At 36.9% G+C, this 18449-nt stretch overlaps 1 protein-coding gene across 4 annotated transcripts in view; it reads right to left on the bottom strand.

Moving 5' to 3' along the window:
* Window positions 1-2418: 2418 nt before the first annotated feature.
* LOC128265927 (ras-related protein Rap-2b) overlaps window positions 2419-18449 on the bottom strand; it is a 30172-nt gene continuing 14141 nt past the window's right edge. For 3 of the 4 annotated variants that reach the window (XM_053002175.1, XM_053002174.1, XM_053002176.1), the window contains 3 exons: window positions 9980-10181; window positions 5623-5709; window positions 2419-5566 (listed from right to left, as the gene is read on the bottom strand). In XM_053002175.1, the coding sequence (XP_052858135.1) occupies window positions 5124-5566; window positions 5623-5709; window positions 9980-10181 (732 nt within the window). In that variant the 3' untranslated portion in view covers window positions 2419-5123. Of the gene's footprint in view, window positions 5567-5622; window positions 5716-9979; window positions 10182-18449 lie in introns of all 4 variants that reach the window. The other variant, XM_053002177.1, reaches the window with a different exon arrangement.

Raw genomic sequence — 18449 nt, 5'->3', positions numbered from 1 at the left:
ATATATAATTGTTGTGTCACAGATATTACAAATGAAGAGTAGTAGTAGGAATTTGTTTTAATAATATTTAAGTTGATGACTTGATAAATCACTACAAAGGTCTTTTATAATATCCTCAAATAGATTCTGTTTCTGATTCAGTTTCTTTATGAAAATATAGAAAGAGTTGAATGTATATTTAAATACATTTTTAAAAGTATGTTATGCCAAGCAAAGAACTAAGTAATAGGCTCTTAGAATTTGTAGTTTCAAAATGTAATTCCTGAAAACCACAGCAATTTAGACACTAAGTACTGTTTCAATGTCTGTTTAACCATTATATCACTTGCAATGTGCGTTTTACACACTCTTATTGGTTGTCACTCACTCCACTTTACACCTTTACATGTTCAAGGTCCCACGATGCACACACACACCGCCCCCTTCTCAGCCGCCTGCTAACTGCTTACCACCCAAGGTCACGCGTTTTATGTGATATATATGCACTATAAAGTGGCCGACCCGCTTTAACTGCCCAAACGTAACCGCAAAAGTTTGATTGGGTTTCAAGTCGTTTAAGGATTATCGTAGCGTATATTGTAGAAAACGCCGGCCGGTGGCGGTGACAAAAATGCAGCGCAGTTTCAAAACAAAACTTTGTTTTTATTTTTTTTTGTTTGGGTCCTCTGTTTATTCTTGGGTAATCGGTGTTTGGGGCTTTCGGTCCTCGGTTCGTGGTTCTCGGTCCTCGGTTCTTGGGCCTTGGTCCTCGTGGCGTGTTGCAAGTTGCTGGAATGCCCGTGTGCCACTGGCAGCCAACTTTCGGCGACGTTTGCCGCCAATCGACCCACCATCCAGTTATCCACATCCACAAACACACATTTGCTATCCACTATGCTATACTATGCACTTTACACTGTACACTTGCCACTGAACCACCACCCACCACCCACCACCCACCACCCACCGAACCACCGCCCAATGACCCACCGCAGTGCCAAAAGGAAAACACTACAACTGTAGTACTGGTAGTACGGTAGTACGGTAGTACTACGGCTCACACAACAATACTCGTGTTATGGTGTGCACTGTACACAGTTCTCATGGCGAATACGCAACGTGGACACGAGTGCGCCTGCGTCTGTTTTGATATGAAAAGACATTGTCCTCTTCGCTTTTTTTTCAGCTTACGAGTTATTGATGGGCTACGCAGGATGGACTGGGGCTTATAGGTTCCAATAGGCGAAAAAATAATATTCATTAACAAAATTTAATCCATTGCAGAAATTTCATAAAGGTTCTACAATTTTTTTACAAATGATTTTTTTTTTATTTTTTTATCACTTAAAACTAACCCAGAAACCTACACTAAAAATGCATCATTGCATGATTAATTAAGATAGAGAATCCATATTCCAGTACTAGGAATTTGGGTCGGAAAGGGGCCCAATTTTGGTGATATGTGTCATACCGTGTGACTCAAGACTTAAGACTCACGAATAAGGAATTTGTGGTTTAATAAGCAAAAATTATGTACTAATTCTACTTATTTTATATGAAAATTTCCGTTCTTTAAATATTATCTGCTATCTTTGGCTACAGTGAGTCACACGAGGTTAGTTTTGAGCTTAGCTTGTTATGTATATTTTTTTTTAACGAAATGAGATTTTTTTCAAATGTTGCTTACTTAGTTATTTTTTGTTCCAATGTTGAATACCTTTTCCGAGGACATCATCATAGCTTCATTGTTTTTAAACACATACGCCTAAAAATTTCAATATAATTATTTTAAAGAATATTACATTTTTAGAATAGGCGCATATTCATATAAGTAAACAAAAGTAACAATACTTACCTAACGTCATAAGATTTCCGGAACAAAAATTATTTTTTCATTATTTCAGACACAATTCAGACACCTATAAATTTATATTGAACGAAACAAAAGTCAAAATAAATATTACCAATAAATAAATAATTCGACTTATAAAACTATATACAATTTATTTTGAAATAAGGTTCAAGACATATTCAGTCAATTAATACATTGACATTGAAACAAAACGAAAAAGTTGATAATTTTACAGGGCATTTCCACAGTCCTTTAAGCCGAATTAATGTTGTTGGCCTACCTTTATCCTTGGCCCTCTTTTCCCGTACATTTCACGCTTATTTGTTTGGCCTTGCATCGAATTGAATTGACGATTACAGGCATCATTGATTATTGAAACCGATTTGCCACGCCCCCGCACGCCGTCAGGTCCTTCGCCTCGAAAATTGGCAGTGTCTAGGCCAAATAAAGTGGGGATTCCAAGGTCATGGATTCAAATTGATAACGGTGGCAGGCAAACATGAGCTTTAAGCTGCTTGCCGAATCAGCAAACTTTCGCGGGATGAAAAACACAATAGAAACTTTTAAGCACAAAAAAATTTACTCGCCCTTGCATTTATTTCCGGTTCTTGTCTCTTCGTTTTTATCAATTACATTTATAATTATTCATTATGTTTATGTATGTATATAGTATATGCATATATGTATTGCCGTATGTAAATATTCATATTAATATATATATTTATTTTGTAAGATATCCAGCTGCAGAGGTTCTGGCCTAGGAACCAAATTCGCATTCAAAGAGAATTAGGGATTGGGGCTCAGGATTAGGGATTGGGGATATGCGATTGGGTGCAAATACAACCTTAACCGCTAATCCGGAAAAATGGGGACACTGATTCGGGGTTATCCTACATAAGGCTTAGTGTTCTTGCCCACAAAAATACCGGTTTGAGGCAATTATATTGATGTTTCCATGTTGTTATCATAATGCCTCAAATATATTATAAACACCCTTAGGAATAAACATAACTATTTATTTTCAGCGGTGTATTTTGGTATTTCTTTTGTGAACATAAACACTGATCCTTAGTAGTAAATACCGACGAACGATTGGAATCGCTAACACCTTAATCAATTCTACGTGGCTTTGCTTTCGTATTTTTGTTAACTAACGCACTGTGTCCTCGAACTGTAATGCATATAAACTTAATTTTTAATTTCGAAATCCTTTTCGAGGTGAACAATTTTATCCTTGGGGATTGGCCACAGTGCGCCGCCTAACTAAATCAATTGTAATGCGAGTTATTCTACGTTATGCTCACACTCATACCCGTATTTCTAGGTACCATAATGACAGATCTACTCACTTACATACGATTCTTTATCTTTTTGGTACTTTTCGTTTTGGCCAATTTAATGATATTTAAAGTTTAAACTCTGGCCAGCAAATCCTACTTGAGCAACAGGATAGCTATATAGACATTTAATATTCTGATATTTAATCGGGTTTAAACATAACAGACAAAACAGACAAATCTATCAGCCAGCAAGAGCTTAAGGGACTTTGGCCTGCCAAAGATCAAATTTAAATTGTATTTAAAACAACCACTGATACACACACACAGATATATACGCAGATATATACTTGATATTGTACGATTTGCTGGAATTAAATAATTACATAAATTCTTTAAAGTTTTCATTTCGTTTGAAACACATCAATATTTGCCCTCGTACTTTCTCAAGATTTCCGTTAAGTATTCATATTCCCATAGTAATTCGGTATATTAGTATGTTGAAGTATTTCTTGTAGCAATACATATAACTATTATCGTATAAATATAACACTCTGTTTTGCTTTTGCTTTCGGCTTTTCTTGGGATTGCATGCGTTTAAATATTTTATTGTACCACAAATAAATTACGTGTGATGTCCATGTATGCAATAAAATAGCTGCGTTTCACTTTGGCCCGTTTTTCGATCTGTATCTCAAAATTAAACCTATAACACGACTATTCATTTCATACCATAACATCTTCATATATATTTTAATCGATCTATACTCGTATTCATTAGTTGCATTTGCATTTGCTTTTGTCTTTGTCTTATTCTTTGGTGTTTTCATTGCGTTTTCAATCTTAACCATTTGTTTTTCAATCTTTTTGCCTGGCATTAACCAACACTACTAGCTAACCGTAAACGGGAAACAAAAAGAAAATACAAACTAAATGTACACTCATTGCGTTTCTACAGATAGGTCCTAGGTAATCGTAATTCCTTGCCAATTGGAGAGATGCTTCTTAACTATGCATTTGCTTTCGGTTTCTGTCTCAGCTTTCACTTTCCCTTCTCAACACTGGCAACCGTTCCAGCACTGGCGCCTATCGACCTATTGTCTACAAAAATATGTCATTGCTGTCTTAAGGTACACGGGCCGGTTCTAAATGCTCGATACACGGTTTATCTATACACAGATAAGTCAATAAATATATATATTTATTCCTGTACTGTCGGAAAAAGGAAACTGTAACTAGACACACACACACACAACAATCGAGCTAAGGTTACACATCGAGTCACATATAAAAGAATGCTTTTTGCCTCGATTTTGGGACTTCATAGTTTCTGTATTTTTATCTGAGTAAATTATAGAGCTGTCTAACGATTCGATATTCTCTACCACAATATATCCATTCCATTTATAAGTATGCTGAGAGCTGAGTTTGAGAAACCAGAGGCTTTGAGATAAAGGTACTAAAGTTATTGGAGCGATTATAGCAAGAGAGAGGTACATTTGAGTCGAGATTGCTCTAAAATAGTGCGGGTCGATTTGGATAGATGCAAAAAGTTGAATAATCATACAAAGGGAAATCTAATCTTTGGTTCCGTCTTATTTCCCTTTTAGTTGACCCTTTTACCTAAGCCACAAAAATCTTTAGAGATTAAAAACCACATTAGAAGGTGTCTAAAAGTACATTGTAAAATATAACAAGTAGTCTTAAGACATCCGAGCTAAAAATATACTTTTAAACATCTTTATAAGTTACTTCAAATATCTAGAGATTTTTGTATTTTGTATATTTATATATAGAAACTCTATTTTTAGTAAAGCCAAGTGATATATTCAGGCAAACATTCCCTGTTTAATTCAAAGATTAGACTCCCTTTCTAGGATTTTCATCAGAAAAGAATCGACCCTATCTATTTACCTTATACTTGTCGTTTTTGGTAATTGGTTTACATTGAAGTAAGCCCCATTTTGTTTTACATTATTGGAGAAGTATTGAAAACCGTTTTGTAGGAGACCGTTTTAGGTAATGTTTTTTTTTTGTTCTTTTTTTCTTTTTGTGTAGCTGCCGTGATGCGACTTTCGAATCCCCAGATTCCGATGCCAATTTCGATTTTGAATCCGCTCCTTTAGGAGATGCTGCACGAGTTGCGCTTGGCGCCCAAACTCCGCTCCTGGATTCGCTGGAGGTGCTGCAGCTGGGCAGGAGTGGGGGCATGGGATCCGCCGCCGGAGGAAGCCGCCGCCGCCGCTGCAGCCGCCGCCGAAGTTGAGGCGGAGGAGCCAGCGCCGGAATTGTGGTGGTGCTGCTGCGACTGGTGGTGGTGGCTGTGGTGCTGATGGTGGTGCAGCGGTGTGCCCGGCCCATTGTTGCCAATCTGCTGCGGCAATGACTGGCGACGACGACGCAGGGCCGGACTCAGATTGTAGGTGATCTTCGCCTGGGCCAGCAGCTCCTTGAACACCTGAAATCCAAGCTTTAAAACTCTGAGCTGCTCGATCAATGGGTGGCCTTATTCACCTGAGTGATGTTCTCGTTGCTGGCAGCCGAGGCCTCTACAAACCCATTCTCCCAGTCCACGGTGACCACCGATTCTGTGGTGGCGTACTCAACCTGCAAGAGAAAGTGGTAAAGTTACAATACATTATTAAGATAATTATTCAATATAGTTATATAACAGAATACAAAATAAAACAGCAACTTAAACGTATAAGTATATTGTTATTTGTTTAATCAGAGTCACAATTAAAAAAAAAAAAAACCAACTTACAGGTATTATTGGATTAAATTTAAAAAATCATTAATTTTTTTTTTAACTGCATAAAAGAATGTTATTGGCAATATTTTTCCCACTCGACGATCACATTATTAATTCATTTCGCATAATCTAACCACCCACACACACCCAACTAAAAATCAATTTAACCCCACACCATCAAAGTGAACACGAACTTTATTATTTCTTATCAGAAACGAAAATCCTTATAGACGTCTAAATTGCGGCGATAAACAAGAAAAAAAATGGCAACAAAAAATTGCAAAAAGAAAAGAAGGTAAAAAGGGCAGGGTCTTAAGATTGGGCTTGAAATTTGCTGACTTCGAACCAAACAAAACCAAACCAAACCAAACCGAACATCGGGGCTTAATTCTTCCAAATGAACAAACTCAAAGAGCGACAGTGAACAACTACAACAACAAAAGGGCAAGCGAACCCCTACCGAATTTAGACCCCCTCCTCCCAAATAAAAAACCCATACCACCCCCCACCACACCCCCACCACAAGGTTTAAGGCGGCCTATCCCAAAAAAATACAACAAGGAGCCGAGTAACACAAAGGCGACAACAAAAAGTTGATTTCGCTTCGTTGAACAAAAAAATACAAAAAAAAGGAGTATTCAAATGAAGAAAATGCACAAAAAGAACAAATTCAGATATGATAATAGAACCTTTGTTATGTGTTTTAATTATAATGTATCAATAGTTAAATAACTTATAATTTATTTATTAGTATTATTACCAGGAAACTTATTTTATTTTATTTAAGCCAAATAAATTTGCATAATAGTTTTTGATTAGTGAGAAAATAGCTAAGGGAAATAATTATAAAATTCAAATGTCAAAACCATATGAAAAAAGTGTGTGTGTATATATAGTTAATTGTCATGGAAAATATCAAAGTTATGGATATCAAGCTAGTTTTCTTCTCTGTGTAAGGCGAGTTTGTTAAGCAAGAATACTGAGGGGTTACCAGAGGCTAAGCCAAGGAGCGCGACAGTCTGGCGTTTGCTGGCAATTTGCATTTTTATTATATCAGAACTCGGTTAAAGTCAATATACTTAAAGGACGAAAGGAGTGGTTTGGAGCGGCAAGCAGTGTCTGCTGCTAAAAAGCAAGCAGTGTGCATCCACCCAACCTACTTATGCATAACTACGAATAGAATGGACAGAATAAACGCACCAAAAAAGTGACAAGTGACAAATAAAGCAAACGAAAAATAACAAAGCAGGGCAGAGAAAGATAAACAAAGTTAAATTAAAATTTATAAAGCTCCAAATGAAGTTGACCAACTGTGACTGTCGTCAGCAAAAAAAAAGGAAACAAATTAAGAAAGCAAAGGGATTTTCAATTGATAAATATATAAACAGAGGAAACCAAAGCAAAGAAACGACAATAAAATTGCAGACAGTTTAAGAACTTCCTTAATATTTCAAAAATCAATTGTGTTGAAACAATACAAAATATATCTTGATTTACTGAGACAAAATTTTTTTAATAACTTTTTGATGCCCGTTAATGGTACTAGCATTACATATCACAATTAAACTATATAAAGTATATAGATTTTACAATTTTTACACACTCAAATTGAATAGTAGGTATGGTTAACAAGTTCCCTATTTTACCTGACCGCTAAAAGTCATATTCTTTGATATGATGCAACTAAATTACCATAAATTAGACCGGTAAACTTTACACATTTCGGTTGAACAACTCAAATTTCCGGTTCCATTTCAGTGCTCCGTTTTCGCATTTCAGTGCCCCGTTTTCGCTTTCAAGTTTTGACAATCAAAGTGGAGTTTCCTTTTTGCACTTTTCCGCCGCAAACTTTCCCGGGCCATATTCGTACCTTTTTGTGTGTGTGTGTGTGTGTGTGTGTGTGTTTTCCTTTAGTTTTTATGCTCGGAATTTATTAGAATCACTTTGGTGTGTGGCCCGGAGGCCAGAAATCGGGCAAAGAAACTTATACAGGGGCGAATTTCTCCGGCCAAATGATGCTCACTTAAGATATGCAAAGTACTTCGACTTCGGTCGGGTCGAATTTCGCATCAGCTCGCTGGTTATTATTATTATAACATTTAAGGTTCTCTTTTATTCGAGATTATTTTATTCCCGTGGCGGCTGATTGCGCGCAAAAGTTCGCTTCGTGGGGCAAACAAACAATGGAATTGCAGTATATAGTTGCTTTTTTTTTGTGTTGTGGTTGCTTTCAGTTATATAACGTATACGAGCTTATAAATATATCGTTATGGCGATGACCCACAGTAAAAGGAACACAGCTTGAATGATGGGACTTTGGAATCCCCTTAAAATTAATATTTATAAACCTACACACTTTCAATCATTTGTAAGACTACAAGTGTAATTTGTTGGGGATCGCATTTCTAATTGGCTGTCACTGTGTTCCCATTCAAATGAATCGCATTCCCCATTTCATTCGTTTCCCTGCCGTTGGCATTTTCCTTATTTTTTGTCTGTCAAATTCTTGCAGTTCGTTTCTTTTGGTGGAATTTGCAATGCAGCTGACAGCAAAAGTTCTGCAACGTGCAGGGGAAAAGGGGTAGGGCACCGCAGCTGCAGTTCTTATGATGCCCGCCGGCTGCTTTCTACTTTCTTCTTGTACAAGCCCCTCGCCTCAAATTTCCCTGGATGTTGCGTATTTTTCACTAATTATGCAAAAGCTGCCAAGGGTGGAGGAAAGGAGCGGCACAGCAAAAAACATCATATTAAATGAATACGAGATTCCGATACGAACAATTATCTTGGTTCAAGTTTTATAAATGTCATAGTTTGAAAAATTACCAGACATAATTAATTTAAATTGTTTTATAGAAACGAAAATGTAAGTTAAATTGATGATGATATTATAAAAGATACCACAATAGAAAATATAATTTTTTAAAATGTATACAATACAATTATCTTTGCTATGGCTTTATAGTCATATTTAATGCCACAGTTTGTTCGCAGTGTAGCCACACTTGATGGCATTTCATTTTGTGTGACTTTCGCGCATAGTTTGCACTTTATTCCACGAGTCTGTCTGTTCGTCTGTGTGATATTATGTTGCATCCCCCTCTGCTGCCACGCCCCTCTTATTTGCACCGCCCCCCCACAAACACACACACACACCGACAGCTTTGACATTTTAAATGTTCCATTTTTTCGTTGCCTCTGACATCCGAAACAGCTGGGCAGTGTTTTATGTCCTTTGGCTGCTATTAAACTGTAGACACAAATAAAGTGAATAGAGTGCATAAAGTGAGTGCTCATATTGAAAATACAGTGTTTGCACTGGGCTCATCGTTTCGGATTTTCGACGCGCCTGGTTGACAAAATAAAAAAAAAAAAAATTCTGACAAATTGTTTAACTGACTTTCTTTTAGCACCCCATGCTCCATGCTGCCTGCCAGTTGGGAAAACTTTTGATTAAACTGTTTGTCCTTTTTTCCATTTTCCATTTTACGCCCACCCCCCCGTTTTGCGCGCTTGACAAACTTTACATAATTGCTAAAACGCCTCGTATCCCGTTGCCAAAAAAGCAATTTTCGTGGGATGAGGGGGCGTGGCAAAAGGCAAGTGGCACAATGGGAGCGGTTATTGTATAAACACGCCTTCGAGCAATTGCCACAGAGAAGAGACAACAATCAAAGCGGTCACACTTTCCCCTTTTCGGATGAATGGCAATTAAAATTGATGCAAATTAGCAGACAGGCTACAAATGACCTCTGTGTGTCCTCTGGACTCAGGACCAAAGATTTGGTTGATGATTGAATAATTAAATTTATCAAATATGCCTGTTAAAAAATATAGTTTTTAATTATTAAAATATATGTTCTAAAGTAATCGCTGACTTTTCTTGTTAAAAATACATTTAAAAGAACAATTCTAAAGAAAATGTGATCTTATATTGTGTTGTGGCTTTATTGTATTAAACTAACTAGAGAGATTGATGTTGGTTTCTCTTGCCTGTAAGTATTTACGGTCTTGTATTTTGAGAAGATTTCATTAAATTGCATTGCTCTTAAGAATTCGCATTCTAACTAAAATTAATTTGTCTTCCTGAAAATGATAACAACATAAAAATGCTTTAGGGACTCACCTCACGTTCGGTTTCTCCATCGGCCAAAAGGTCAATCTTGTTGCCAACCACCACAATTGGCACTGCGGTGGTGGCCTTCGTCTCGTGGATCTGGTCGCGAATTGTGCGCACCTCCTCGAAAGTGGTGGCGTCGGTGACGTCGTAGACCAGGATAAAAGCATCCGCCGAGGATATGGAAAGAGCACGCATCGCCGGAAACTAAAGAAATAAAGAAAAGAGCATATTAGTTAAATTAGTACCTATGTTAAACATGTTATATAAACATGTCTTAAAGGTGGTAAGATATTTTGATAAATGTGAACAAGACCAAGTTGTCAAAGCAATTTAAACTGGAACTCATAAACAAATTAATTTCACAGTCTTTGCTAACTTGTCAAACCAACTTAAAATCGAAATTATGAAAGTGGAAATGTTTCAGTGACACAATCGTATAATTAAAGTAATGTTGTTCATTTCCTTGAAATCTGTGGCATTATCTATTTATTAACAGCATTTGTCATTAATGGCATTTGCATTTGCATTGCATTTGCATTGCATTTGCTCTGGTGTTTTATTTTCAATTCGCTTAACTGTCACAACAATTTCAGTTTTAGAAGTGTTATAGAGCGAATGATTTAATTGGAATCTTTTACATGGGCTAATTTGTCACATTTTGGAAATGAATTTGCAGCAAAATATTAATGTCAAAATAATAAAGAGCTATTTCAGTAACTTGTCACTGAAATTTAATTAGAGAAATATTTATTTAGCCACATGGAAAAATACACTTTATTACAGTTACAAAATTTGACAATTTATGCATTGAAGTTTGCAAAAAAAGTATCACATAAACATCAAATAAATGCCACACAGTGAAATGCTGTCATGAATATAAAGGTGATTTGTTTTTATCAACAAACATCCATAATATTTGTTTTCTCAAAGGTGTCACAGTATTAATGAATTTTGTAAATTGTCTGGTAATAAATTAGTTGTTTATTGTATAAATAATAAGTTAAAAACGTAGAGGATAATTAACTAAAAACAAAGTCTATAATTTATCCCTAAAATGTAAATAAAATAATGCTTTATGCATGAACTAATTACGTTAAATTTTTAAATTTAAATTGTATAACTGTCTGCCGGGTGAATATAATTTCCATAAAGCGTGGGAAAATGCGTGGCCAGAAAAATGAGTTAAAGTGTTTAACAAGGAATGTAAATTACAGCAACAGCAGTCATCAACGACAATTGTTTCCTCAGTGATAATTTGCATATTATTACTGTCACACACATGCACACATGCACACGTGTGAGCACACGCACATATTTGAATAATCACGGATAATAATGTAAATTTTTGAGTTCTATGCCCGTTAAACATTTTCACACTTTTCACAATTTTCCCTCAAGTGGAAGAAAAAAGCGAAAAAAATTGAATCTCTCTGTTGTGCATAATTTTCTAATATTCCCGCCAACGAGCTGAATATTTTTCCAAAAGAAATTGCTGCAAAATTAGCGAAATATTCACACGAAAGTGCTTACGCATCGCAGCGCTTTAAAGTGAATCGTTTTCCCCGTTTTTCAGCTTTTCCAAAGCGGTTTGTTGTTATACTACATAGATTTTTTGTTTGGCCTCCAGCCATGTCGCAATGTTTTAATAAAGTCGCAAAAGCGAACTGAATGGCGAATATTTGCAGCAACAGTTTGATTTTTTGATAGCGGTCGTTGCACACTGGTCTTAAATACAAAATTTCCTGACTTTTCCTTGAGTTTTTTAGAGTTTAAAATATATACTAGATCATTGGAAAATTGTTAATAACCACAATTATTAAATAAAATAAATATTATTTGGGGATTTAAATATAAAGTGCAAAACATTTACATTTTTTCTAGCCAGTTGTTCGATTAAAATACCCACATTGACTACTTTAAACCCAGTGTATTATAACGTTTACAAACTATTGGATGAAAAGTATGAAAATCATTTTGCCATTAATGCATACAAACGCTTGCCGCATTTTGCAATCCTAAATTCCTTAATTAATATTTACACAAAAGTGCGCACCTGTTTGTCTCTGGTTTAATTAAAGGTCCTTGATGGCCCCACCACTCTGACCCTGACCTCTGCCATGTGACCCCAATTTTCCCCATTTTCCCCCTGACCCCTGCCATTGCATGTTCATAATTGTGGCAGGATGCCCAACCCAAAACCGAATTTTCGCATGTGTACAATTTTTGAATTGTGTTTGGAATCTTTCAAATTCCCAGAACAACTGGGAGTTCTCGACCGATTTTGGGAGTGCACTGAGCGAAAAAACTGGTTCGCTTTTGGAATCCGATATCTATGAATTTATGGTTTCAGAAATTAGTGTAAAGAAATTTGATACAGATTTAAAAATGTTAGATTTTTCATATATTTTTTGTTTTCAAAATAGAGTGTCAAGTTGTTTTTTATAATTTTATTTTGTTATTATGTAAACTTACTGGTTTAAGTAAAAATGTAAAATATATATATAATTTATGATTTCTGGGAAACAAAATATGTTTTACACTAGAAGAAGAACAATTAAACAGTAAATAAAAAAAGGTATATTGTGTTGTTTTTTTACTTTAAAATTTGTACCAGTTGGCCCAATTTAACAAAATAATCGCCTTTGAAATCACGTAAAAAGTTCACGATGTTTTTTCCGTATGCCATTGCTGAATAGCAAATGAAACATAACACAAATGAAACGAATTAGAGCCACGCACACGTGAGGGATTGAAATGGGGGGAAAGGGAAGCGGGAAAGCGGGGGAATGAGGGCTGAGGAAAAGTCTGGGAAAAAGCGGAAAAACTGCGGCGACAGTTCACTGGCATCGTCTTCATCTCCATTCTCGTTTGTCTGACGGGCGGCAGAAACCGCAACCACAGCATTTTGGGCACAACACACATACGTTGTGCAGGGAAATGCGAATGAATGGGTGGAAAAGTGTGGGAAAAACCCGTCCAACTTAGCCCCGCCCACCCAGCACTAATGGCTTTCAAAATCATGTGCCTGCCGAGTTAGTTTTTAAATTGAGTACGCACACAGACAAGCCGGGAAAATGGAGAAAAAGAAAGGGAAATTCTGGTGGGGTAGAAGTCTGTGTTAATAAAAAGGCTTCCATTGAAATGTGCAGGCCACTGTGAATTAAAATCCAAATGAAAAACCCCAACAAGCGCAAAACAAAAAGTGAATGCCCAAGAAAAGTCCTTGAAACAAAAAATAAAAACATAATACAAAAAACAAAAAACACACAATGGCCAACCAAGTGTCGCGCAGTTCAGATAACCCAAAAAGGGGAAAAAAATGTAAGCCCTGACCTTGTACCTGAACTTGAACCTGAACCTGAACCTGAACCGGAACCCTAACCTGAATGCAAACTCTTTCTTAGCAAATGGCAACCGATTGCAAATGCAGAAAGAAATGGCTAACAAATTGTAAACAGGGCTAAATTAAATGACTCAGAAAGAAAGCTTGGTTATTTACTTCTACTATTTCCACTGACCGGTTTCTAAATAATTATGCTTAGCTTTCATCCTTTTGGCTTTGCACTTTAAGCTTTAAAAACCTGTTTGTGTGTCCTGTTCGGTTTTTTATTTTTCTTTTTTTGGTGCTCCATTGAAATTTGTTTAGCTTTGCACTCGCATGCTGCTGAATCATTTTCATGTGGCAGACAATTTCCATTTTTGGGGCACTTCCCTTCTCGTACACACCCCAATCTACTTCTTCTTCTTCTTCGGTTTTCACCCCTGCTTTTTCATATCCAGGGTAAAACCGATGTTTCCATCTCATCAAAAAGCAGTTGGAATTGTTTTTTTTTTGTTGCTTCCATTGTTATGATAGCATATTACTGTAAATAACACGCTCAAGACGGAAAAAGGAGTCGAATGGCAGCAAGCTCATCTTTTGACCTTGGGCTACAGAAAACTTTGCACTCCAGCATTTTGTGCATGCAATTGAGTTTCCCATTCCACATACGCCCCGTGGGCCAATTTACCTCTTCTTCAGTCGTTTTCCCACTTGTTACACTTGCGACATGCCAGGACCAACACCGCAAGGATCCTGAGCCGCTTCATGTCCTTGTCAGCTATCCTTTTACAGCACTTAGCGAAAATATTATCACTTATTGGTTGAACATTTTGTATCTTATTGTTATATTTATTTCTAATATCAACTCATAAAATTAATCAAAATTTAACGATTGAAAAACAAAATAAATTGATTAATACATTATAGCTTTTGTCTGAAAAGCGAAAACTAGCATTATTTTTGCCAGTGTTATTATTTATTCATCCTTTTGCACATGCCACGCTCTTGATTTCTCAATGGACTCCCAATTGGGTGACTTTTGTTTTGCCCCCCTCGATTGCGCTTTTCATTCGTAGATGCCAATGGAAATTCGGAAAGCCCGACGACCTTCAATAGCAATCATTTGGCAAATATTGCAGGGGAAATGCAAATGTTTCCCCTCTGTCATCTATCCCCAAATTGCACATTCTCTAAAATAAATTCAAGTGTGGAAACGATGCAGCCAGAGTTTTGTCCTTTAGCCCAAAGTTAATTCACTTTTCGGCTTGCACATGGAAACGATGTCGCACTCCTGCCCATTGCATTCACATTGACGGAAGGTAACGAAAAGCCAAAAACACACGAGCTCAAAATGCACTTAGTTGATTCGGCTTAAAACTGAAACAAAATGCAAAAACTTTAACTAAGTTTGAAGTTCACTAACTTGATTTACACGTGCCGTTCTGTGCGGCAAACTCTGCATTTATTGAATTTCCTTTTCTTTTTGTTTGCCTTTGTCAAACAAATTTTTGTATGGGACAAAGGGGGCTTTTTTTTTAATCGGATACAAACTATTATAACAGCTTCTGCACTAAAAAGGAAAAGGGGATTTGATATGATTTAACAATGGTTTTCAGTCCACATTACAACTATAAAGGATTCAGAAATATGAAGGTAGATGGGGGAAATATTATCTCAGAAATGCACATCCTTATCATGTTTCAACTATTTTGTACATGCAAATAAAGGAAGGAAAACTTACTTTTTGGCTAAGCTGTTTATTTTATTTTGCTAAATTCCTCTGATTGTCTTGCAAATATTTCACCAATGCAACATGAAAATGCCAAAGGCAAATTATAGTTGTTGATGTGTTTACATTACTCAGCTTGACCCCTCTTCCAGTTTTTTTTTTTCTATTTTTACTCTTTTCTGCTAAAAAACAATTCTGTGCACTAAAAATTCGTTGTGTCTGAAAATTTGTGATAATTTTCAAACACTGTTTGGGTTAATTTGAGCTCGGCAAAACCAACAAAAACTACTATTAAAACCACAGCCCCTGCCAATACCATTATGAACTCATAACGTTTTCGTTATTGATTGGCGAAATTGAAAAGGTAGAATGTGGAAAAAAGGCTGTGGAAATCCAATTACATGTCAGGCTTGTTGGCGAACAATGGCCGCATTATTTTCACATTTTTTCAGCACAATTTAATTACAATAATCAGTTTTTCGGCAAATAGGGACTACTTTGCAGGTTGACACAAAGAGAATAAATAGTTGCTTATTATTAAAAAAAAAAAAAAATTGGTAATTTAATCCGTTTTTGGCTTTTAGAGTTAAACTTACTTCATAGTTACTTGAAAATACTTTGATAGATTTAACAAAAAATACACATGTGTTGTTTTACTAAGAGCCTTCCATGTTTTTGAAAAGGGATTGAAAGTGAAAATATAAGTATTTTCTTTTTTTACAACATTCGAAATAACAAAATCAACTCAAATTTTAAGTGCTTCTCTTGAATGCCATTTGTACATAATTTTTAAAAATATTTGCAAATTGGAATTTTTGTGCAAATACCATTAACAGCAGGTAAACAGCGCCCTGCTTTGCCTTTAATTTTATTTGCCGCTGGCAATGCGGAACAAATATTGACCAGGAGTGGCGAAAAGGGCCGGAAAAGGGGGGTCGGAAAAGGGGGTCGGAAAGGGGGGGGGGTCGGATGTGTGTGGTGCGGTGTGGCCTGCGGTCTGTTATCTTTTGGCACACGCAAAAATATCACTCATACGCATGGCGGAACCTTGCGGGACTAAGCCAGCGTGAAAACTATTTGGCCAAGCTGCGGAATTGGAGAGTTTATGGTCCAAAGCGTTGGCTTGGGTTAAAGTGCGTTTCGGTGGCCTAAATTCACGGTCGCAATTTCTACTTCCCAACGTTTTCTCCCTTTCAAAACAATGGGTTACAACTCGCTACATTTATTTGAATCTACTGCGAAAAAAACCTGTAATTAGTTACTTCTGTAGAATACCTCCTGCATAATTTATTCCTTTTCCCCTTCAATTGTTTGTGATGTGCATGTACATCATTATGACTGTTGATAACTGATTTCAAAGTGTTGAAATTATTACATCATTTCGATTTAAATGTGGTTAAGCAAAAGTGTTAATTTCCTCATGGGCGTTGATTTTAAAATCGTTTGAATGTCATCTTTAATTATGAATAACTGATAATGGTTGAATTTATATAATATATATATTTATAATAAGACTCAATGCTGCATAACTACTTTAGAAGATAACAATTACACTTTATTTTTAATTTATTTAATTGTTAAACGAACCAAGGCTTTATTTAATTAACTTCACAAGCTGGATAAATAATAAAAACTTAATTTAAAAGATTTTTTCAAGTAATAAAATCCCGTAGATCGGACGTCTATATCCTATGGCTGCCATAGGCATTATGGGGTAAAACATGCCAAAGTTCGTTGATTGTAAACAATTTGTCGTATTAATCCCATAGCTTCCTTTCCTGTTTTGTTTTCTGGCCTAACTTAATTTTATAAAGCCTAGATCGCCTTATGCCAACGAAACGAACTGTCTCCTCCGAGTGGTTTTGTTTGTCTTTCGCCGAAATGGAACAATGCGCCTTGCTTATGGCCACTTGCCTGCAAATGATTGCGCATCCGCACCGTGTGCCGCAGCGATGACGAATGCCCTGGAAGTGGGTTTTTGTAGATTCAAAAAGTGCACTTTTCAGTGAGGTTGCTGGGGTGGCATTGTGGGGTAGCATTCAACACATATATCTGGCTTATGTGACACCAGACTTGACCTCCTGCTCCTCTCGCCTTTTGCCAAAGGACTATTATTAAGCCAACATACTATACACATGTATACACACAGCCCATGATGTGACCTGCCACTAGGCGATTTATGTTTTTGGCTGGAGGCACTATAGCAGTAGTCCCACAGAATCTAAACCCCCCCATAGGGGTCGTAAAATTTATGAGCAATGCGTGAACGTGTTAAAATTTATGCCTGCTGCTTTTGGCGAGCTGCTGTTATACGAGCATATCCTTCTGCGGTGCGAAAAAGGGTGCGGGGTCTTGTTTATTTGGGCATCCATCAAGCGAGGGTTGCGATTTGGCCTGATTTTTGGAGTTCATTTCATCCGGACGGACGTCTCCTCTAATGATTATGCCACTTCGAGGGTTTCACTTGAGCTGCCGAGCGAATCCATTTCATTAGTTCCATTCGCCGTTTTTGTTCTGTGTTCTCTGGGTTCTCTGTGTTCTGGCCTCCGTATCTGTTGTATGATTGCATTGTACATAAATCGATTGGAAGACGTCTGATGGTGGATGCCAGAAGAAATATGCTATATGCTGCACAAACAAAAATAAATTCTGCTCGTACTTATCTAAAGCGCTGTGGTTAGTTAAACTAATATTGACAATAAATGGCAATTTATTTACAACTAATGTGCCATTGTAATCTTTACTGTAGATGGAATATTATTAATATTGGCCTATTTAAAATGAATATGTTTATAGTATCCTGTCCTTGAGTTGAAATATAAATTCAGCAATTTTCAAACTCATATTGGATTTAAGATGCACTAATTACACTTTTCAGTGCAACGTCATATGAAGTGCTCCCTCATTTTTCGCCAAGGACACAGCATCGAATGTCGAATGTCGAACGTCGATTCGAGTCGAGTCGAGAGTCACAGTTCAGTTGGCTTCAGTGGGCTTGCAATCTCTGCCTGACTGACTCCATTTGTAGCATATATCCCGCATTGTGCCTGCATTCATAAGGTATATACTATATATACAGTAAGGTGTGCCACGCCCATTACAAACCCATCCATCCAACAGACGCCCCCTGCTGTTCGTTTTTATGAACAAGAGCATTTCAATTCACGCGCAGCGGAAGTGCCAGCGAAATTGAATCGCAGCCTGTAATTTCCGCTGCAGTCAGCTGGATGATGCTGATGATGATGTTGATGCTGGCCAGGTGTTCCTGGAAAAACGGCAGACTGGTATCCAGGATTTCGCATCTGGGAACCAGGACCCTCCGGAATGCCAGCCAGTTGTCGCCCTTTAAAAATATTGAAAGGCAACTAAATGCTGCTGGCGCCCTGTTGCAGCCCATTAGAGACGCTTATTTAAAATTAAA

This window comes from Drosophila gunungcola, unplaced genomic scaffold (assembly GCF_025200985.1).
Source record: "Drosophila gunungcola strain Sukarami unplaced genomic scaffold, Dgunungcola_SK_2 000178F, whole genome shotgun sequence".
Taxonomy (NCBI): domain Eukaryota; kingdom Metazoa; phylum Arthropoda; class Insecta; order Diptera; family Drosophilidae; genus Drosophila; species Drosophila gunungcola.
The sequence above is the reverse complement of the archived record's forward strand: the minus strand, read 5'-3'. Positions and strand labels throughout refer to the sequence as shown.